The sequence below is a fragment of the Hordeum vulgare genome, chromosome 1H, assembly GCF_904849725.1.
Source record: "Hordeum vulgare subsp. vulgare chromosome 1H, MorexV3_pseudomolecules_assembly, whole genome shotgun sequence".
Lineage (NCBI taxonomy): Eukaryota > Viridiplantae > Streptophyta > Magnoliopsida > Poales > Poaceae > Hordeum > Hordeum vulgare.
Genome location: NC_058518.1, coordinates 240207797 through 240231469, shown reverse-complemented (window position 1 = coordinate 240231469; position 23673 = coordinate 240207797). Strand labels below are relative to the sequence as shown.

At 45.6% G+C, this 23673-nt stretch overlaps 2 protein-coding genes across 3 annotated transcripts in view; one reads left to right on the top strand and one right to left on the bottom strand.

The window, feature by feature from the left end:
- The window catches only part of LOC123429686 (phosphoglycerate kinase-like), a 48817-nt gene extending 41780 nt beyond the window's left edge, over positions 1-7037 (top strand). The window contains exons 7-14 of one of the 2 annotated variants that reach the window (XM_045113701.1): positions 2072-2154; positions 2906-3160; positions 4385-4460; positions 4946-5022; positions 5091-5140; positions 5958-6042; positions 6161-6259; positions 6622-7037. In XM_045113701.1, coding sequence (XP_044969636.1) covers positions 2072-2154; positions 2906-3160; positions 4385-4460; positions 4946-5022; positions 5091-5140; positions 5958-6042; positions 6161-6259; positions 6622-6825 — 929 coding nt within the window. In that variant the 3' untranslated portion in view covers positions 6826-7037. The other variant, XM_045113707.1, reaches the window with a different exon arrangement.
- LOC123429704 (L-type lectin-domain containing receptor kinase SIT2-like) lies at positions 6911-9616 on the bottom strand. The gene has a single exon (XM_045113717.1). It carries the CDS (start codon positions 9104-9106, stop codon positions 7109-7111), a length of 1998 nt encoding a protein of 665 aa, XP_044969652.1. The 5' UTR covers positions 9107-9616; the 3' UTR covers positions 6911-7108.
- Positions 9617-23673: the final 14057 nt, after the last annotated feature.

Sequence of the window (23673 nt, the reverse complement as noted above, 5' to 3'; positions counted from 1 at the left end):
CCGTTGGTAGAGGTCCTCATACGCCCGACCCCTTGCTTCACTCACAGCTTGCTTTGCGGCCTTGTTTGCCATCTTGTACTTCTCCATGTTGACCACGCTCCTATCTAGGGATAGGCGTCTGATACAATCTTTCTTCTCCTTAATTGCCTTATGGACATCATCGTTCCACCACCAGGTATCTTTACTTCCGCTGGACGCTCCAAACTCCTCTAAGCCACCTTACGAATGCAAGTCGCCATCTTCATCCACATGTTGTTTGCATCCCCTCCTTTCTCCCAAGGCCCCTCCTTAATAACCCTCTCCTTGAACACCTGAGTTACCTCCCTCTTGAGCTTCCACCACTTTGTTCTAGCGACTTTGGCATGGTTGTCCCGCCGGACACGAATGCGAAAGTTGAAGTCAACAACCACAAGCTTATGCTGAGGGACAACACTCTCTCCAGACATCACCTTATAATCTAAGCACGCACGCCTGTCTTGTCTTCTCGAGAGGATGAAACCAATCTGGCTAGAGTGTTGAACACTACTAAAAGTCACTAGATGTGATTCTATCTTCTTAAAGAGGGTGTTAGCTACGATCATGCCGTAGGCTAGCGCAAAGCTTAAGGCATCTTCTCCTTGGTTCTTGATGCCATATCCAAAGCCCCCATGCACCCCTTCAAAACCTGTGTTAGATGTGCTCACGTGGCCATTGAGATCTCCTCCTATGAAGAGCCTCTCACCAGTGGGTACTCTCCTAACTATATCCTCCAGGCCTTCCTAGAATTCCCTCTTGGTGTCCTCACTATGGCCTACTTGCGGGGCATACGTGTTGATAATGTTGAGAACTAAATCTCCAACTACTAGCTTGACCAGGATAATCTGGTCCCCACGTCTCTTGACGTCTACCACTCCATACTTGAGGCTCTTGTTGATCAAGATGCCTACTCCATTTCTGTTTGCAGCCGTCCCCGTGTACCATAGATTGAAGCCGGTACCCTCCAGCTCCTTCGCATTCTGTCCCCTCCATTTGGTCTCTTGGACGCAAAGGATATCAACACCTCTCCTCACCGTTGTATCAGCTACCTCCCGAAGCTTATCTGTCAGAGACCCTACGTTCCAGCTACCTAAGAGGATCCTCCTAGGCTCGGCTAGCTTTCTTGCCCTTCGCACTCGTCGAGTCCAAATGCACGGGGAGGACTGCAAACACAGAGTTAACACAATGGATATTTTTCTTAGAGAATTATTTACATGGATGAGGCTACTGATGTATCCTCTGCAAATGGGCCTCTTGAAACTCGAGGTTACCTCTTCTTAACCTGCCCTTTCACTACAAACTGTTAGCCAGAATTTGTATTCGCCCTAGCATCAGCTGTGGTATGACTGCAGTCCTCACTTCTGCAAGAACTGCTTTTGCCAAGCCTTTCTTCAGGGATGTCTTCATCATGGCTGCCTGATGCATTTTGGAAGCAAAGAAATGGGAACCCTTGCATTAGTTTCTGGCTTTTTTTTATGAAAGGATGTACCTCCCTCACCTTAAGATTCTCCACTGAACGAGCTGGTCCTTTTCTCTCTTGGCTAAATTCCATCCCTTACCCCCCCCCTCCCCCTCCCCGCACCCTCTTCTTTTCTCCTGTAAATACTTGTACAGTTGTGTCCTTATTATTAAAATTTACCGTCAAGGCCTCACTAACAATTTCCTGGTCAAAAAACAAATCAGCCGCTGAAATTACCCTGCATTTACAAACCTGTAAAGCTACACAGTTGACACTTCACCTGATTTGATAGATGATGATGCATGCTCATGGTTCCGTCGTCTATTATTGCTTGTTATATCTTACTCCCTCCGTCCCAAAATTCTTGTCTTAGATTTGTGTAGATATGAATGTATCTAGTCACGTTTTAATATTTTGATACATCCATTTCTAGACAAACCTAAGACAAGAATTTTGGGACGGAGGAAGTATTTGTTAATTTCTAGCATTTTTTGCCGCGCTGTAGTTATTTCTCAAAATTGCTTGAAAGGGTGACTTCGGTATCCAGTAGATGGTTGAAACAATAATATAGCTTTCTGATGTCCATGTATCTTCCAGGCTTAATATCTTTGGGCTGGACACCAGTTGATATAGGGCCATCAACATTGGAGAGAATTTCTTCTTTACTATTATCATGCAAGGTTAGAAACGACGTTGGTATGAATGTGATGAGGCTCTGTGTAGTGCATAGAAATATTTTTAACTGAAATGTTTAAAACGTCTTACATTATTTTTAGCATGTATTGCAGTTTTTCCCATCCTGGGATGTCCATTGAACTACTTGTAACCCGCTGTAATCGTCTCCTCAGAGACTGACTTCCCCTCTTTTCAATACAAAGAAACGCACATCTCTGCGTTTTCTCGAAAAATGTATTGCAGTTTTTCATTTTTCTGTTATAGGAATGCACTATTTTAGTTTGGAAAATTGCAACAACAAAAACACTACCTGACATCCCCCCTAGCGGCAAAGCTTTAGCAAGATTGTTGGGCGGGCCAGGGTGGGTTAGCCCAAAGAATAGCACATAAATTTTGTTCTTAAGGCCTAGCTTTAGTCTCATTTTTCACTGTTTTCTGCTGGGTTGGGCGGGCCATGGCCTGTTGGACTCCCCCCCCCTTCTTTGTTGGGCGCTTTTGTGCATGACGAGCACAAAAATAGCAGGTGATTGGCTATGCCATGAGCACCATCTTGACAAGAATCAAGCCGCAAAACATATCCCAGAGCTCCACAAAGTTGGCTTGAAAATCTGACAGGTCACAAGAATAACGCATTACAGATAGTAATATGACATATGATCAGAGTTCTGTTTTTTCGGTTATCAACTTATGCCTTAATTCTTAGGGAAATCCTTTTATCCCGGCAAGTTCTCACATTCTTTTATTTATATCTTACAGAAGATCCTATGGATCGGTACTACTACAAGCTATGACTTGACAGAAGAATTTTCTGTCGGGGCAACGCAGTTGGGTCAGATACTGAACAAAGCAAGTCATAATAGCTGTGACGTTATTATAGTAGGGAGTGCAGCATGCAAGGCAGTAAAAGGAATATCAGATTCTTCATCACAATATACAGCATTTGAAAATGAATCTGTTGTATGGGAATTTCTCAAAGGAAGAATATTGCCTGGTATTGCAGCATTGGATAAAGTAAGTCATGCTCTAGAATTACTATTTCTGTTACTCTGTCCATGAGTGCACTCAAAATTTTATCAAGATAAAAAGTTGTAGCATGATTCTCATCGCGAGCACACATGATTGTGCCTATACAATCAATGCATCATGCATGAAACAACTCTTGCCTCAAGTCCTCAATATTTTAAAACAAAAAGTGTAGCCTGATATCCTGACGCCCCAGCATACCAACATATATGTGCATACCTATACAATTAAGCCTCATTTTGAAGTGGTTCTTCTTTGGATTTAACGTTGTAAATGTAACAGTATCTTCAAGTTACATCTATGAAAAAATTGAGAGAGTTCCCTGTTTCGAAATTAGTCAAGAGCACATTCCAATGATTGACAATTTACATGGTCATTTTTCTGGATTTAACGTTGTAAATATAACAGTATCTTCAAGTTACATCTATGAAAAAATTGAGAGCGTTCCCTGTTTCGAAATTAGTTAAGAGCACATTCCAATGTTTGACAATTTACATGGTCATTTTTCTGTTATGTAAAGCTAAGTCTTGATCTTGTAAACTTCTAGACCACTTTACTCTTTAATACTCCCTCTGTTCCTAAATACTTGTTTTGGGGAAAACTAGACTAGTTCTCTCCAACAAGTATTGTGGTACAGATGGAGTAGTACATTATAGAAAGGGATTAAAAATCAAAATCTTATTTATTCCTTTTAAAAAAATTGAACAACATATAGTTGTATAAGAAATGATGAATATTCACCTAAGAAATAGGGATCTGTGGGGAAAATAAGTAACTGGGGATTTTCGCTTGAGAATTTTTAGCAGCTCAAGGACTTGTAACATGGACCTTACTATGTAGTAGCACATGCTTATCGCTTCTTAGCATCATTTAACTAGCTCATTGTTGCAACAATTTTAACAAATGTGTTGATAAATATATTTGGTAGCAGAAATAATCATCGCCCATTGATGTATTCTGTTCGTATATGGATGAGATCTGTCAGTGTCAGAGGCATTCTCTTCTATTCGATTTTTGTTGCATTTGATGGCATATTGACATGCACCTAAGTTTGCATGGTAATTCTGTTGTCCTTATTGAATGCTTCAGTCAAATGAAGGTCAACATTTCTTAACTACTACCGACGCTATAGTTTTTTAAACTGGAACACTGTAAAGTTACCTTTCTCTAGTGGTCTACAATTTTTTTTTTTCATTTTTTTCTCCTTTGCAGAGCTATCCCTATCAGATTCCATGGGATGACGTCTTCTCTGACACCGAACAACCATTGTTTGTTGATATAGGAAGTGGTAGGCCTCCCTCCTAGAATATTTAATCTCAAATCATTTTTTGTTGCATGATGGACACAGATGGAGACGACCGATCCTTTTTCTATAGCTGTGGTTCGTCACACTAGTTTATGGCTGCCAACATCAAAGCAGCTTTGTGATAAGAAACCTTAACGTGGCTGCTCTTACTGGTTCCATCTGTGAAACTGTCTAGTACATTGAAGTATTGCAATCTTTACAGGTCACATACCGCCATTGCTGTTTCTTGTGCATATATGGCTTTCTTCAGAAGATTTGATTGTCAGTTTCTCTTCTGTAGTCATCACAAAAAACTAGTTCATTCAATTTAATTATTATTAGTTTGCTTTGTGCTTCGTCAAAGTGCATGTTCGCAAATGTATGCTCACGTAAACTACCAAGATATAGAACATTTCTTAATTTCTTCATAGTTTGTGTATTTTCTCGAATTCTGAGGCCTTCTCAAGTATGTATATTTCTTAGTGCAGGAAATGGTTTGTTTCTATTCCAAATGGCTAGAAACTGGGAAGGCTCCAATTTTCTTGGGCTTGAGATGAATGAAAAGGTAAAAACTGCCTGTATCATTTATTGAATTTAGTGCTTCAACCTTTTTGTAACTTGTTTTAGCTGTAGCTTGTTGTTAGGTGCCTTAAGGATGTAGCATCAGCTGGGAAAAGAAACTTGTAAGCAGCCTGTACATCTACTTTATATTACTACTTATTCTTTTCCTTTGCCTCACCCTTTCTTGTTCATGCCAGTGATGTCACTTCCAATAACTAGTTTGCTCATAAAATTACTCCAACAAAGAACAAAGTAACCTTGTTTGTGCGACTCTGTCCACCTTGACTTGAATCATTCTTTTTTCTAATGTGGGTATTCTGGATAACTAGTTTGACTAAACTTGTCAATGCATGCAGATTGGACTTAAACTTGTCAATTCATGTAAGATGGTGAATTTTTCCAAGTGTGATAATCTGACTGGGAACCAGAGCAGTTATCTATTCTTAGGGAACTAATGACCCATTGGACATTTTATTTGATGAGATGACAGTGAAATCGGCTTAACCTTAAACAATGTTTCAGAAATCTCATTTTATTCTAGGATCTAAACATACATTCATTGGAGCTAGATTTTTTCATACAACATGTCTTGCTTTGTTGTATGCCAGAACAAAGATCCAGATTTCACAACAGATGGTGGATTACATAATCCACGTTAAAAATGTCGTGAGAACTACTGTTAAATTTTAGGGAAAATTGTTGCTGTATTGAGTATTCAAGTTCAGTTGTCACGCCTAGTAATCAACAAGGATATGCTTTTGCTTGTCATTTAGTAGTCCTCAGTCCTCACATGGAAGTTCTTCTAATAACTGTTTTAACTATTCCAACCATTTTATGAATTTTTTTTATTCGTGTAGCTCTTTTTCCTCTTTATTTTTGGCTCCTATTTCATCATTAGTGATGGCATTTTTTTTTTTTTGGGGGGGGGGGGGGGGGCAGATATTTTCTATCAACAAATGCAACTTCCACATTTCGCTCGATAGTTTCAAGTTATCCTGGACAGTTGACACTTGTCGCAATACAGGTATTGTTAACTCTCTAGTGCTTCATCATACTGTTTTTTGTGTGTGTGTGTATCTCAATGGATGCTACACTACCTAGTGGATGACCTGCCTTGTTTAAGTCGTGGTCTCTTTTTGCAGTGCCCAAATCCTGACTTCAACAAAGAGCAAAATAGGTGGAGAATGGTAAGAAGAATGCTTGTTGAAGCTGTTGCCGACCTTCTTCAGGTCAATGGAAAGGTATACTCTGTGGCCCCCACTTCCCCATTTCAGATGTTGAGCATGGTTACACATCTGCCGTAGCATGTAAGCAGATGGTAGCCAATCTAGTTATTCAGAACTAGTAGAACACAGTATGGATATGATAACCAACACAGGACAGCAACCAATCTAGCAGGACACCTCAATAGCATCTCGCATGCACGTGTGTTTGTGTAATTATGGCATCAAGCTCAGTCAGATGGAGAACACTTCGTTGTAGCTTGGGGAAGAAAAAGAAATTATAGCATCAAGCTCAGTCAGATGGAGAACACTTGGTTGTAGTTTGGGGAAGAAAAAGGAAAAGAAGAAGCTGTTACTGAACCATAAACTTGCTGTTGCAGATCTATTTACAGTCTGACGTGGAGTCTGTCCTGCTTGGAATGAAAGAGCAGTTCATCTCGCACGGCAAGGGCCAGCTCGTGGTGGACAGCGACGACAGCGGCAATTGCCGGATGGAGAACCCATTTGGCGTGGTGTCCGACTGGGAGCGCCATGTCCTGGCTCGCGGAGCTCCCATGTACAGAACGATGCTACGAAAAGTGTGAAAGCTGAAAGGTCCAAGTTGAGATTTCAGACTGCTCTCGTGTAAAGAAATCCAAACTCCAATCTTGACAAAGTTGACATCCTGAGTGAGAGTGAACTCATGATTCTTCTTTTAAGTTTTAACCCCTCTACTATTCCAGGAAAATCCTATACTTCATATGTTAACTAAAACTGTAGAAATCTCATATATGTCCAGTTGTCAATTCAGATCTAAGCATCACAGCGATCCAAACATACATTCATCAGACCAGTCTTCCTAGTAACGTGTTGATCAGCTTGCCTCTGTCATCGGCCGGAGAGGCCAATGTCAGACATGGTGGCGACGCTCGACGCCGACCGCCAGACCGCCCACGTGCCAAGGACGCCCTGGTGCGCCTCCATGGCGGCAAGCATGTTGACCGTCACGTACGTCGGGGGAAGCTCTGGCAACGGCGCGCTGCCGTCGAGGTACTGCGTCACCTGTTTCATGCTCGGGCGCGCCGCGGGCGACGGGTGCAGGCACGTCAGCCCCAGCCGCAGCACGGTGTCCGCCTCTCCGGCGTCATACCCTGTGCCTAGCTTCGCGTCCACCGCGCGGGTAATGGCGCCATTCCGCCAGTGCCCCAGTACCCAGTCCGCCAGCACGAAGCCGTCGACGTCCTCCTTCCCCTCCTCGATCTCGATGGGCCTCCTACCGCAGGCGACCTCCAGGAGGAACGCCCCGAAGGCGAACACGTCGGAGAGGGTCGTCGCCTTGCCGGTGCGCACCAGCTCCGGCGCTAGGTACCCCATGGTGCCCACCACATGCGTGGTCTGCGGGTCCGCGCCATGATCGTACAATCTCGCGAGGCCGAAGTCGCCGAGCCGCCCGTTCATCTCGCCGTCCAGGAGCACGTTGCTGGCCTTGATGTCCCGGTGGATGACGACCTGCTCCCAGTCCTCGTGCATGTACACCAGCCCTGATGCGACGCCTCTGATGATCCGGAGCCTCTGCGCCCAGCCCAGAGCGTGGCCGTGCCCTTGCCCTTGCCCGTGCAGGTGTTTGTCGAGGCTGCTATTTGGCATGTAATCGTATACCAGTAACAGCTCCCCTCTGCGCCGGCAGTAGCCGAGCAGCTGTACGAGGTTGCGGTGCCGGAGCCGGCCGATGCTTACCACCTCCGCGATGAACTCCCTCATCCCCTGCCTCGACTCGTGTGACACCCTCTTCACGGCCACCTCGGCCCGTGACCCCGGGAGCACGCCCCTGTACACGCTCCCGAACCCTCCGGCGCCGAGCAGCCGCTTGTCCTTGAACCCGGCGGTGGCGTCGTACAGGTCCTTTAACGCGAACCGCTGCGGCCCGAACTCCACCTCCCAATCTTCGCGCAGCTCCGCGTACCTGAGCCGCCGGCGGAGCAACAAGAGGCCGACGCCGACCGCCGCGAGGACGGCCGCCGTGGTGACGATCGGCAGCGCGATGGCGAGCGTCTTCGACTGGGGCTTGGGGCCAATGCGGGGTAGGGTCGGCAGCTTGGCGTGGTCGAGCGCTGGAGCTGCGCCGTCCAGGCTGAAGCTCCAGCCGAGCACGTAGTGCTTGCACAGCACGATGCTGGACCCCGACGAGAAGCCGACGTACGCCGTGTCGGCGACGACCGTTGAGAGGTCTATCCTTGTGGTCAGGAGCGGCCTCCTGGGCCGGGGAGACCGCGCCGGAGCCAAGGCCACGGTGATCTCCGTCGCGGCAGCGTCGTAGTCCACCCACACCTGCATGGGCTCCCGGCTTGCCAGGCTAAGGTTCCGGAATGCGCCGGTGGCGTCGTCGTAGTAGCCTGCCATGGCAGCCGCCGAGGAGTTGAGGCTGTTGACGTCGACGCCGACGTGGTTGTCGTTCATGTCCGCGAACTCCGGGTTGCGCACGGTGTCCAGCTCGACGGCCAAGACGCGGTTCCTCGGGTCGCCGTTGTCGCTGGCGTTGAACAGTCCCAGGTACTGCGCCGCCATCGTCGAAGACAGGTCCCTGCTGCTCGGCGCGACCAGGAACGCGAACCCGCTGGTGCTCAGGTCGACGAGCTCCGACACGATGGCAAACACGAAAGTGGTCGAGAAGGAGGACGTCCGGTGGAACCTGACCGGGGCCGGGTGGAAGGCGTGGGCTACGTTCAAGTCGGTGTCGTTGGTGAGCAGCAGCAGCCCGTCCGGCGTGACGCTTGCTATGCCATCGAGCGCCAGCCCAGCGCCGGGGAAGCCCTCGTAGGCGAACTCGACGCCGGCCTCGACACCCACTGCCACAAGCAGCAACAACAACAACTTCCTGGGAAGCATGGTGCCCTCGCGCTGCACGCTTGCCGCCTGGTCAGTGGTCACCTCAACCTTCACCGCACACTTGTACACAAGTCACAACTCAGAAGCAACACAAGGATTAGGAATCTTCAAACACACACACACACACACACACACACACAAGGATTAGGTGTACTTATTAATACTCGATGTTGCATAAAGTTTAGTTTAACCTTGGTTACTGTAGGCTACAAGGAACTTACCATTTGTACTGTACCTAGCTAGCAGGGAAGGATGGACACCATGAGAGCGACCTGCGAGCCATGGCGACTTGGCTGGCAAGTGGGTGTGAGTACGTGACTGCAATGTGATGCTGATGCACATCTATTTCGCACTAAATTTCGTCAAATTTTTCCTTCTGAAATTTTCGGACTGGAAATAATCAACTGAGGTCTAAGCGACGCGGTCCTTCCTACCTGACGAGTCCATCGTGACGGAAAACAGTGCAATATGCCACTCTGTTACATTTGTTGTTTGACGATCGCCTGAATATGATACAAGTCCTCCCGCAAAATAAATTTGTCGACACAGGTCGCAGTCGATTTATTCAACGTTTGATCTCACACGATTTGTGCCCTGGTCCCTGGGCGCTTTCTTTTTCTCCGGCGGCGGGACCGAGTCTACTTCGTGTTCATTCCAAACCACATGTGTGGATTTATGCCATGCGTTAGCGTTAGGGTCGGGTGTGTTAGGGCATCTCATGACCTCAAACCGTCTACATCCGTCTAAACCGTATTATTGAAACCCAGTCATTCAATATGGGCTTATATCGATCCGGATGTGTTTTTTCACAAAACAAAGACAAATAAAGCTTTGTGGATGTCCGGATCGTCACCCAAACACCCCCTCCCTTGTCCGCATGCGTTTCCCGCTCGGCGTCAGCTGCGGGCATTCATGTTGTTATAGAGCGTGTCACTCCACATTGAAAACGGCTTAGCACGGATGCGACCTCTCGCTGCCTACTCCGTTCAAGCGGTGCGTCGGCTGAGGACGCCGCCTGCTACACGCTCGGTTGAACACGCCTACGTTAAACTAGCATTGAAGCCAAGACACCTACTCCAGCCACACATCCATTCACGAACGGACGGCATTAAACACAACATGAGGCAATCTCCTCCCCGTCCGCCAGCTATTTTAATGAGCCCAGACGCGAGGCAAGAATCGCACCCTTCCGTCGCTCCCCATCTCATCCTTCCACCATTTTCTCCTCCCTTCTGATGGCATCCGACGAGCAAGAAGAGCAGTTCTTCGGCACAAAAGCCGGATGGGATGCCCTTCGAGCTCGTCATATACGAGCGAGGCAGCTCGCTGCTCCACCTCCCTCGCCTAGCCCGGCGGAACAAGTTGCCGCTCCAAGCCAGCACACGGTTCAGTACCTCGCCGCTCCAAGCCAGCTCGCAGAGGAGTGGTGAGTTGCTCCACGGAGGCACACGCGCGCTGGGGGGGGCATGTTGGGCGGCCATCATGGGCGACGCCACGTCGCACCGCGCCTCCCGTGCGTGTGATCGTGCCATCCGCCGCCAACGTGCACGTAACTTTGCCCCGCTTATTCTTGTTCTCTTCGAGGTTGAGCTTTCTTGGTCGCTACCATCAAGGTGTTAAACTCTTTGCTTTTTTTCCCTTCTTCATGTTGGTGCTTCACACATGCCTCATGTTTCTTTTCCAAGATGCCCTTGAATATCTCTATCATCTTGGCCGCCATCCTTTCTCACTTCTTCTTCTTCTTCCCCTCCCACTTCTTTAGAGGAACCCCCTTCTAACCTTCTTGAGCAACTCCTTTGTTGGGTTGGTTGAATCACCACCTTCTTCCTCGGTGCGATGCTAGTGGTTTTGATGGCATTGACAATGGATAGTAGTAGTAATAATAATTTAATAGTAACATCAACCTATTTAGTTCATAACAATGCTAGAGCGCAGCTTAAGCTAATACAACTTATGGGCAGAAAATAACCTAATCCCAATCAGACTCGTAAATCCGCAATTCTACTCCCATCAATATTTAGGTAACACACAAAGACTAGTGCAGGTAAGAGTCGAGACCAGAGTTGGCTATGAAGACAAACAAACATCTGGTAAACCTTTGTTAATACTTGTTGTAAAATGATATGTATTTTTTAAATTTGACTAACTAACCATGTTGTTTAATTTGTTTCACAAAAACAAACAGGAAGATCATAGCAGCAAACATCAAGATCACAACAGCGGACAACAAGATCACAACAACAGACATGACCATCACAGCACCGGTCAAGAAGATCACGTTATCAAACAGGAACATCACAACAGCAACCTACAAGTTCACATCAGCAACCTGCAAGATCACAACAGCAAACTAAAAGAGCATAGTCTGCTATTGCAAGGGTTCCAAGGCCTTTCACTGCCCCAGATTTGCTGCCGGAGCTTCATCTTCTGGTCCTACCCCAAGATCCGATGTTGGATCTCCTCCTCCTTCTGTTGGCACAAGAATTCATTCTCGGCGGATGGCATTTTTTACTGCGAGGGGTAACACTTGAGTGCATGATGGTGCAACTTATTTGTGCTCTGGGTAGTGCTTCTGAAGTAGTATGGTTTGCTATGAAGAATGTTACCTATGAACAATGTATGTTGTGATGAGTACTAAGTGGTTAATGATGTGTACTAAGTCTCATATGAGGAATGTTCATTGTGTAGTAACTTTGCATATGATATTTTCTGTAGCTTCACATGATACTTGTTTGTAGTTTCATTTGATATTTGTTTGTAGCTTTATATCATATTTTCTTGTACTTTGGGGTGGCTCGGCGTTGAGGGAATCCTAATCACAAAACTCCTTGGGTATAGGGTTGCTCGGCGTTGAAGGAACCCTAATCACAAAACTCCTTGGGTTTCGGGTGGCTCGGCGTCGAGGGGACCCCAATCACAAAACTCCTTGACTTAGGTGGCTCGGTGTCGAGGGAACCTTAACCACAAAACTCCTTGGGTTTAGGGTGGCTCGGCGTCGGGGGAACCCTAATCACAAAGCTATTTCGGTTTAGGGTGGCTCGGCGTCGAGGGAACCCTAATCAACAAACTCCTTGACTTTGGGGTGGCTCGACGTCGAGGGAATCCTAATCAACAAACTCCTTGACTTCGGGGTGGCTCGTTGTCGAGGGAACCCTAATCAACAAACTCCTTGACTTTGGTGTGGCTCAACGTCGAGGGAATCCTAATCACCAAACTCATTGACTTTGGGGTGGCTCGGCGTCAGGGGAACCCTAATCATCCATCTATCAAATCAATATAGAACACGATATATATAACTTGAACCACATCTAGCAGCCATCTATCAAAGCAACATAGATCGAGATATATAAATTGAATCATCTACCATAGCATACTAGAAAATAATTAATATTTTCTTACAGCTGCATAATGAATAGATTTTTACATTACAACATAGCTCCACACCATAGCATAGTGGAGTTCAACGTAGTTCACAACTAGTACATCCATACATTACACTTCATTACGCAACCATACTTCACAAAAGGTTAGCAAAGCATACCCTTCTTCATCTACTTAGTTCATCTTCATCTACCTCATCCTCTAAAATGTCCTGGATCAACTTCAACTTATGTTGATTCTTCTCCACTACCTTCAACTAAGCTTTAGCTCATCCTTGTGTTTAATGAGATTCTCAAGTCCCTTCTTGAGACCGCCCTTGTGAAGGTTCAGCCGCAGATTCTCTTGAGTGAGTTATTTCTCTGACTTGGTGAGTTCATCAACTTGAACCTTCAAATTGTTGTTGTCTTCAGTTAGCTTTTCCTTCTCTTTCAGATGATTCACCTTCACGTTCCTAATGACCCCGCCTTGAGTTTCTACTAGGTTCATAAGCATTGCATACTTCTCTTGCAGCTTCATTTTCTCTACCTCTTTCTTCTCCATCTTAGTCTTCATGCCAGCCACAACTACACTAGTAACCTCAACTTTCTTCTCCTTAGCACGATGCATCTTAGCCCGCAAATAGCTGAAATCCATGACCCTATCCTCCTCGGCATTGAGAAGTTGATTCACATCTTCTACTAGTATGTCATAGTTTGCATCTAGATTCTTTTTCTCTTCTATCAAATGGTGAATAGTAAGTAAACTCTCCAAGTTACCCTTCCTCCTACCACTCCTGTTGTCTTCAAACATTTGCCAAAGTTTCAACAATGCATTCCGCATTGTGGGAGGCCACTTTGGGTCAACCCACCCAAGAAACCACAATTGTGACCTTGCTGCAATATAAAAAACACTTATATTATTACTCTCTACAGAATTCCAATTTACAAAGTTTAAATAAACAGAAATATAACATTTTCCAGGGAGCATCAATACTACTAATTGAATAAACAATGAGCATCTCCACTGCTAACTAAACAATGACCATCATGAGTACTACTAATTGATTAAACAATGAGCGTCTGCACTGCTAACTAAACAGTGAGCATTTTCACTGCTAACTAAGCTCCTGACCAAATATAATAGTATCAACTAGTGGCCTATTTAACTACAGAAAAAAACATTAAGCATCTCCACTCTTAACTAATCTCCTGGAAAAATAGAGAATGAGTATCTCCACTGCTAACCAAACAATGACCATCATTGAGGGAGTCCAGGATTAAGGAATCCTTGGGCTGCTTGCTAATTTTCGTGGGTCGGACTCCCGGGCTTGTTCGACCATAAGAAGAAGCATAGGACTCAAGATGGACTCTTCCAAAGACTTGGCGTACAATCCAAGGCAATATAGTAATCGACATATTCCTTCTCTGTTGTAACCGACCTTGTGTAAACCCTAGCACCTTTGGCATCTATATAAGCCATGTGGTCATAGCTCGTAGGACACATTAAGATCACTACGATTAGGGTTTAGACCACAACATCCAAACTCACAGTAGATCAACTCTGTACTCTGTACTATTCCATCAATAACAATAGGAGAAGGACATAGGGTTTTACATCCATCAAGAGAGCCCGAACCTGGGTAAAACACCATCTTCATCGTCTCTTGTTACCCATCAACCCTAGATACACGGTTTGGACCCCCTACTCGAGATCAACCAGTTTTGACATCGACATTGGTGCTTTCATTGGGAGCTCCGTTGTGAGATCGCAGAAAGGCTCTATGGCTCGCTTGGTCACGAGCAACAACATCAAGTCCGAGGATATCTTTATCTTCGGCCAATCCTTTGCTTTTGGTAGTACCACACCGCACGTCAAGGCGGCTCATCATTAGATTGACGAGGACACCCCAGGTCATGAATTTAAGTTTGGTAAGTTGGAATTCATTGCCAACACCCGGGGTGACATGATCCTCTCCGAGGTTCCGGCCGTGGCCGAAAATCTTGAAAATTCCAAAGCTTTAACTTTGGGTCCTCTTCTCGACCTTGAGTCTGGAATAGATCTTAACCTTGATTCGGCCTCGAGCCAGGATCTAGTTGTGGAATTCAAAGGCATGGGAGTCATCCCGCTCGAACACATGTCCTACACCGAAACCGTAGAATACAGTTTTGTTAGGGCTCCGAGGGCCACTCCGGCAAATCTCTCATGGTTGAATGAGACAAAGACCTAAGCCCAAACCGATGACTATTCTGACGAGCTGGCCCCGATCCAGAACCTTTCCGGCCCTGGAACCAGGTGCAGGGAACTTTATTCCTCACCACCACCCACTTCATCGTCACCATCGAAGATCTAACATATATATTAGACTTCTCTTCTCAAGAGGCCAAAGATATGGACACGGTTATTCAATAACTAGGTCCTAGCACAATAGGATGATGGGCCGCCACCTCCACGTACGACGTATACATGGTGGACACCCCCAGGGACGAAGGTGATACGAGGAAAAGCGATGATGACACCCCAGCCAAGAATAGCGGCGACGAACCCGTCAAGCGCCGCCGCGAGCGTAAAAATCCTAAAGCTCATAAGGGCAAGGAAAGCAATGCAGGCACAAGGGAAAATCCAGATCTTGAGGATACAGAAAATCTCGCCGAATCCCCAAAACCTTCGGTACCTGCATACGACCCCGTCCTGCCGGGTTACATGGATACAGACTAGCTTGATGTTCTCGGCGATTCCGAAGACAGTAACTATGTCCCTTCGATCGAGGAGGAGGAGAGCCCGAGAGCCGAATATTTTATCGTCCCCGAAGACCGACTGGATCAGGAAGTATTCATGCAATAGCTCATTGCCACTGCTCGGAGCCTTAAGCTAAAGCATAGGAAGCTCAAAGCTAAACAAGACTCCAACAATGAAAGATGAACCAAAGTCTTGGTCGCCGAAGAAGGGTACAAACATGAGTGATTGGGGCAAACCAAGAGTTGCCCATGGCGATGCTTGTTGCTAGAGTTCGAAGATGATGCCTTGGAGCCCGCACCACCCAGATTTGCACAAAACGATCAACCAGACCATACTCCTTGAGGACGGGACAAGCAAAAGGAACCGGTTCCACCCATAGACCGATATGATGTGCGACACAAAATTAAGTCTAAAGCAGAACAAACAAGTTCCATTTAAGGATCCGGAAGTCGCACTCCCGAAAGACAAGACAGATACCAAGCTCCACCCAATCAGAACGATGGAGTTCGGGATATGCAGCATGGTAGAACCTCGTCCGATCTCTAGCATGACACGGCTCGGATAATGGAAGCCGCTCACGCAATGTGCTTCACAGATGAAGTAATGAGGCATCAGTTCCTCAAAGGGTTTAAACCTGTAGATACCGAACAGTACGACATGACGATAGATCCGACCGTATGGATCGAAGATTTCCTCCTTCATATTGACATGGCCCGCGGAGATGATATCCATGCCATCAAATACCTACCACTTAAGCTCAAAGGCTCGGCTAGGCACTAGCTGAACAACCTCCCAGAAAAGTCCATCGGGAGTTGGGAGGATCTTGAAGATGCCTTTCGAGATAACTTTCAAGGCACTTATGTTCGACCACCTGGGTCCGATGACTTAAGCCACATAATCCAGCAACCCGATGAGTCACCTCAACAATTCTAGAACAAATTCCTTACCAAGAAAAATCATATCATTGATTGTTCGGATGCCGAGGCATTAGCTTCCTTCCGCAACAATGTACGGGATGAATGGCTCGCCCGGACACTTGAATAGGAAAGCCCGAGGACAATGGCCGCCCTCACCTCCCTCATGACCTGCCATTGTGCGGGTGAGGATACTTGGCTGGCTCGACGGAATAACCCTCCCTCAAACCACAACACTTCTATAGTCTGGGAGAGTAATGGAAAGCCACGACGCAACAAGAATAAGTGTCGGCACAACAGCTGTGAGGCTGATGACACGACGGTTAATGCCAGATTCAACAACTCCACGCATGGACCCAAGAAGAAACCTTTCAAAGAAAATCAAGATGGGCCGACCGCGCTCGAAAAAATACTCGAGAGGCCGTGTCAGATACATGGCACTCAGAATAAGCCCGCTACTCACACCAACCGTAACTGTTGGGTGATCAAGGCGGCGAGCAAGAGCATGGCCGAAGATCAGGACAAGAGTCCGTGCAGCAAGGACGATGAAGAACCTCGTCGCCTGAACAACGGGGGCCAAAAGTAGTTTCCCCCGGAAGTAAAAATGGTGAACATGATCTATGTCACCCACTTGCCCAAAAAGGAGAGGAAGTGTGCGCTTTGGGACGTATATGCCATAGAGCTAGTATCCCCGAAGTACAATCCATGGTTGGCATGCCCGATGACATATGATCCCATGAACCACCCTACCAGTATTCGACATGGGGGGGCGGGGGGGGGGGGGGGGGCGGTCAACAGCCTTGGTACTCGATCCCATCATTGACGGTACCACCTCACACGAGTCCTCATGGATGGGGGAGCATCCTTAATCTAATTTATGTGAATACAATGCAGAAAATGGGTATTGATCCATCAAGAATCAAACCCAGCAAGACTACATTCAAAGGACTAATTCCTAGCATCGAAGCTCGCCGCTCGGGCATGATAACCCTAGAGGTAGTGTTTGGCTCACCCGACAACTTTCAGAGCAAAGATCTTATCTTCGACATTGTCCCTTTCCACAATGGGTACCATGCACTCCTTGGTCGTACGACATTCGCTCTCTTTAATGTCGTCCCCCATTATGCATACCTCAAGCTGAAGATGCCAGGACCTAAAGGTATTATTGCAGTCAATGGTAACACCGAGCAATCCCTAAGGACTGAGAGACACACTGCGGCTTTAGCAGCCGAAGTACAGGCCTGTGACATGACTCCCAGGCCAAAGGTATCCGTCAAGGAGCATAAACGGGCTCGTGTCCCATTACACGCACATACCACGACACCTAAATAGGGACACACTCCTCATATAAGCACCTTGTCTCCAGCAAAGTATGTACCTAGAAGAGACAAATTTGCGCTCAAGATACCATGGGAAACTATGGGAATAAATATTATATGGCTTATTGTTCGGATAAACAGAATCATGGCCAGTATAGTCTTCAGACATATACATGTACAATCAAGAACCGATCTTTGCTCGAGCACACCTACACATCGGCGGCTTCTCAAGACCGCCATTGTTCACAAGAGTTGTTCATTGAAGTTCTCTCATGTTCAAGGAGTATTCTCCGATGAGTGAAGGCGCAGACGTGCAGCAGGGTGCTTATAGGAACATCAACCTAGTTATACCAAACCCTGTGTAAACCTCTACTCTGTACACTTTTTTCATCTATATATATACAACTGCTTGTGGAGTTCGAATTATATGATTCAAAAAAATTCGGAAGTACGGAACACTCTTTGTGATTTATGAGATTTTCAATGACTTTTTACTTCCTACTTTTCCCGAATTGTTTCTCGAACACTTATACAAGTTTGTTTTTATGCACATATTGGCTGAATAAATGGGGGGCCTGGCTGTCACGACCACCCCTTTTGATCCGTTACATTACTATTTGCCATTTCACGAGTGCAGAGTCTTGGACTTGCGTTATATGCATAAGTTCTGAATTATGTCTTTGGTCAAATGTTGGGTTGCCCCACTCATGTGTTTACCCATTTACGTCCCGCTAGTTCGGCTAAAAGGGTAATGGGAGAACCACTACGATTGTATTTCCAGGTAGTCTGGTTAAGTACCTCAGTGGAGAAAGCCGAAAACTGACCGACAAGATGAGCGGGAACTGGTCCGCGATCCAAAGACAAGTGTTAAACTAAAGAACCGTTAGGGGTTCATTGCATTCTGCGAAAGGTTTGAAGTCATCCATACCAAGTGATTACAGGTTTTTACACCACGACATAAGCCGAATATCACAATTTTCAAAATGGTTCTACTTAGCACCCATGCTCAAGCTCTTATGGTTAAATGAAAGCCTTAAAGCCAAATAGTTTGATTGCATGGTTTTCTCCCACATTACCGCCTTAGGGTGCCAAGACGTTGGCTAAGGGTAACTATGCAGTAGTCTAAAACACCCTCGCTAGAATCTAGCGGGGGGCTGAAGCCGACGACTCGAAACTTTCAATATCAAAACAAACAAGAGTTATAGTTAAAAAGACATGGTCTACCATGCAAAAATTAAAAGGCATTGTATTATACAACCACTTTTACAGGATAGTATTTTTTTACTCAAAGACTATTTCTTTAGATCATTGTGCCTCTATAGCTCGAGCACCTTCCATAGAAGTGCAGAAATACAGTTCAGGGCGTCTGTGCTCCTTCCCCGACGGCAGAGGTGTGGTGGCCATATTCGAGGGATCTAACTTTGGAAAGTGCATCATTGTCTTCACAAAGGCCATACGAGCTCCTTCGATGCAGACCGAACACTTCAGGACGTCGATTTGAGGCAAAGCAGCAGTCAACTTTTGAACCAAGCCGAAGTAGTTGTTGGGCAATGGTTCGACTGGCCGTAGCCTCATGCACAAGTCCTTCATGGCCGTCTCGATCATCTTGTGCAACTCCATCAGATGTTTCAACTAATCACGCACTAGCTAAGGATGCTCCGGATTTTGGAACTGTGCCCACAACAGCCTTTGCTACATCGCGCCCTCCTGAGAAGCATAGTACTTCTCAGCTTCTTCTGCACTCTTTGGATGATCTACAATCGCACCTGGAGAATACCATATTCGAGTAAGATACGCAAATCTTCGTCCACCAAAGGTACATTGTAGTAAATATCGCTTACCAGCTGTGATTTGCTAGATCTAACAGCTAGAGTGCGGCGATGACCGACGTCAGTGGGGTCATTTTTTCTCTTTATTTTTGCTCAAGGGCCTGATTCTTCATTATGGCCTCCTTAAGTTCTTGCTGAACTTCGCTGACCTAGGCCTTGAATTTGTTGCTAACAACTTTGGCCTATGGGGCCACCGCCCTCTATTGGTGGCCTCTGGCTTGGCCTAGACCAGTTCGACTTTAAGCCGATCAACGTCAGCAGCAACAGCTGAGACAATCATTTGGATAGCATGCACTTAGAGACAAAGATTACAGATAACTGAATAAGAGAGCTAAGGCTTGCACCCTTACTTTGAGAGTCTTCAAAACGCTTGTTGATGCGATCCAGCTTCTCTTCGGAAACTTTTAGTTTCCAATTCATTTCCGCCAACTCGACACAGTTGGGGGCTGCGGCTAACGTAGAAGCCCGCAGAAGAACATATTTTGTAAGATTTCAGATTCTTTCAAAATACTTTGCTAGGGTCTTTTCTCATCAACCCACCGGAGTCTTGGGAGCCACATGCACTTTCTCTGAAGTATTCTAATCCCCGCATGAGTCTTTCAAACTCACACAAGGCTTGGGGGCTACTAGGCATAATAAATTTTTTAGGCCATGCATAATTACAAAAGGAAAAGTATGCAGATTACTTTGATACCTGCTAGCAGTGGGTTCAAAGCTCCTTTCAAACCGTTATCAACAGGCTGAATGCTTTTCAAAACCACACTCAGATGAGTGCAACATTCTTCAGGGATGGAACAGTCATTCAGACCTTCCTCCCTTAAGTTAGGCCATCTAGTTTGGAGTATCTTCTTCGTGGATGGCTCGGAGTGCGACGTAGTAGTTTCCCTTTGCAGAGAGAGAGTACTATTGATGTCACCGTAGAGGGAGGACCCTCCGAAGTTGTCTTAGGAGTAGACCCAAAAGGTCCGGGCCCTCCCTCCTTTGTCACCAGGGGGAGTCATCCTCCTGGTCTTTTGTCACCAAAGTATTAACCTCGGCCATAATATCATCACCCCCGACCGTTGTCTCCCGCGCAGGGGGGACTTCCATGGATACCACCTCCTCGGTCTCCTCGGCTGCAAGGGGAGGTGTGTGGGGCGAGCTGGTCCCGCTTTCAGCCTGATTGGCTAGCAGGGAATGCCCCTTCGAAATTTGATCGGCGGGGAAATCACGCTGCGGGCTACAATGTGGAATATGAGCCTAGTTAGAACCGCGACAATTAGAGGAAAGATGTTGATACATCCATTTTGCATCATGTTTTGTTACTGTTATTCATAGTGTTTTATGCATTTTCCCATTTGGTAGAGTAATTATAATGCCTTTTCTCTCATAATATGCGAGGTTTACATCAAGAGGGAGAATGCCGACAGATGGAATTTTGGACGTGAAAAAGCTACATCAAAGATACCTATCCGCATATCTTCAAATGGGTGAAACTTTATGGAGGTTTATTTTGGAATAAATAAAAAATATTGGAGCAAACAAGTACCATAAGGAGGCTACCACGCGCCCACTACGCACCAGGGCGCGCTAGGCCCCCTTGGTGTGGCCTGATGTCTAGTGCCCCCCTGGCCCACCTCTATCGACCATCTTGTGGTAGAAATTCCCTTTTAACCTGAAAAAAAATCAGGAGAGGACTTTTGGAACAAAGTGCCGCTGTCTCAAGGCGGAACCTGGGAGGAGCACTTTTGCCTTCTGGTGGAGCGATTCCGCTAGAGGAACTTCCCTCCCGGAGGGGGGAATCGAGGCCATCGTCATCACCAACAACCCTCTCATCTTGGGGAGTCCAATATTCATCAACATCTTCATCAACACCATCTCCTCTCAAAATCCTAGTTCATCTCTTGTGCTCAATCTTGTACCGGAACCTCAGATTGGTACTTGGGGTGTGACTAGTAGTGTTGATTACATCTTGTAGTTGATGCTTTATGGTTTATTTGGTGGAAGATCATATGTTCAGATCCAATATGCTATTTAATACCTCTCTGATCATGAGCATATTTATCACTTGTGTGTAGTTACTTTTGTTCTTGAGGCCATGGGAGAAGTCATGTTGCAAGTAGTCATGTGAAGTTGATATTCGTTTGATATTTTGATGACATGAATGTTGTGATTCCCTTAGTTATGTTATGCGAACGTCGACTACATAACACTTCACCATCTTTGGGCCTAAGGGAATGCAATGTGGAGTAGTTACTATATGGTGGGTTGCGAGAGTGACAGAAACTAAAACCCTAGTTTATGTGCTACTCCATAAGGGGATGATTTGAATCCCTATGTGTAATGTTATGGTTAGAATTTATTCTTAATACTTTTCTCATAGTTGCAGATCCCTGCGGGATGGTTAATCATAAGTGGGAGGCTTGTTCAAGTAAAAACAACACCCAAGTACCGGTCCACCCACATATCAAATTATCAAAGATCCGGACGTGAATGAACCCAACATGACGAAAGTGACTAGATGAAATTCCCGTGTGCCCTCAAGAACGTTTTGCCTATTATAAGAATCTATTCCGGCCTGTCCTTTGCCACAAAAGGACTGGGCTACCTTGCTGCACCTATTGTTACTATTGCTACTTGTCACTTATTACAATTATTTTTCTATCAAACAACTTGTTACCGCTATTTCAATGCTTGCATAAGTTACCTTGCTGAAAACCACTTGTCATTTCCTTATGCTCCTCATTGGTTTCAACACTCTTACTTATAGAAAGGACTACAATTGATCCACTATACTTTTGGGTCATCAAGACTCTTTTCTGGTGCCGTTCCCGGGGAGTGAAGCGCCTTTGGTAAGCAGAATTTAGTAAGGGAAAATTTATATTACGTGCTGAAACTTACTATTACTTGTCACTATGGAAAGTAATCCTTTAAGGGGTTTGTTCGGGGTATCTTCACATCGACCGGAAACACCAAGAGTTGTCCCTTAACCTACTGAACCTACTGAATTTTTTTATTATAAAATTCCTTCGGGTATGATAGAGAAACTGCTAGCTAATCCTTATGCAGGAGATGGAACAAAGCATCCCGATATGCACCTAATCTATGTGGATGAAGTTTGTGGATTATTTAAGCTTGCAGGTTTATCCAGAGATGAAGTAAATAAGAAGGTTTTACCTTTATCTTTGGGGGGGGGGGGAATCATTGACATGGTATATGCTATGTGATGATACATGATCTTGGAACTGGAATCGATTGCAATAGGGGTTTCACCAAAAATTCTATCCTATGCATCTTGTTCGTCGTGATCACAATTTCATCTATAATTTTTGGCCTCGTGAAGGGGAAAGTATCTCTTTAGCATGGGGGAGGCTGAATTCAATGTTATATTCATGCCCCAACCATGTGCTCCTGAGAGAAATTACTATACATATTTTTTATGCTTGACTTTCTCGTAATGATCAAATCATCCTAGATACTTCTTGTTCTGGTTCTTTTATGAAGAAGACTATTGAATTCAGGTGGGATCTTTTGGAAAGAATTAAATGCAACTGAAAGGACCTGATATCGCCTAGAGGGTGGGTGAATAGGCGTTTTAAAAACTTATACGGATTTGGCTTTATCCTAATGCGGAAATAAACTAAGAGGATACTGATGACGAGATGATGTATATACTTCTCGCACCCCGTTGGTTACCCCAAGTGGAAGGTTGAGATGTAGTCAGCATCAAGTTTTCCCTCACACGGGAACTGTAAGGTTTATCGAACCAGGAGGACTCCTAGGATCAACAAGTAGGTGTCTCCCACCCTGGCGCTAGCAGAAGACGTAGACCTGCACACACAACAAAGAACTTTTCTCCCAACGAGTATAGAGAGGTTGTCAATCTCTCTGGCCTTGTAGTTTGCAAAGGATCAAAACACAAGCGAGAAAGTAATAGTGATTGCAACGAAAAAGTAAATGAAAGCGGTAAATGATGGAGGTGTAAACAATGATGGTGATATGGACCGGAGTCACATGATGTTCACTAGTGATGTCTCTCTCCCAAAAGACGGTAAATAGCTATGCTTGGGTAAACAAATCACACTTGGGCAATTGACAGAATTATGCACGCAGCGCACTGCTAATTATGCTACTTGATAGTTAGAGGTTCAATAGTAATGGGGAGTACACCAAGACAAATAGACCGTTTATTCATCAGCATCTACTTGCTAATCATCCACCTTGAGATATCTATCGAGAACATCTCTCCGGTATTAAGTTGCGAGCCCCACCCAAAGTGTAAACTCAAAGCAACGGAAAATTGCATTAATGAACTATGCGTAAGGTAAACAATCCTTGCAACCGTGGTCACAAGCGTCGTTGTTTTCTCCCTGGTGGCAACATCACATCCCCTAGTCTCATGATTCTGTCACTCAAGCAAGACATCGAGG

Excerpts from the sequence above, each read along its gene's own strand:
- LOC123429704 (XM_045113717.1), bottom strand. The coding sequence starts at position 9,106 with ATGCTTCCCAGGAAGTTGTTGTTGTTGCTGCTTGTGGCAGTGGGTGTC.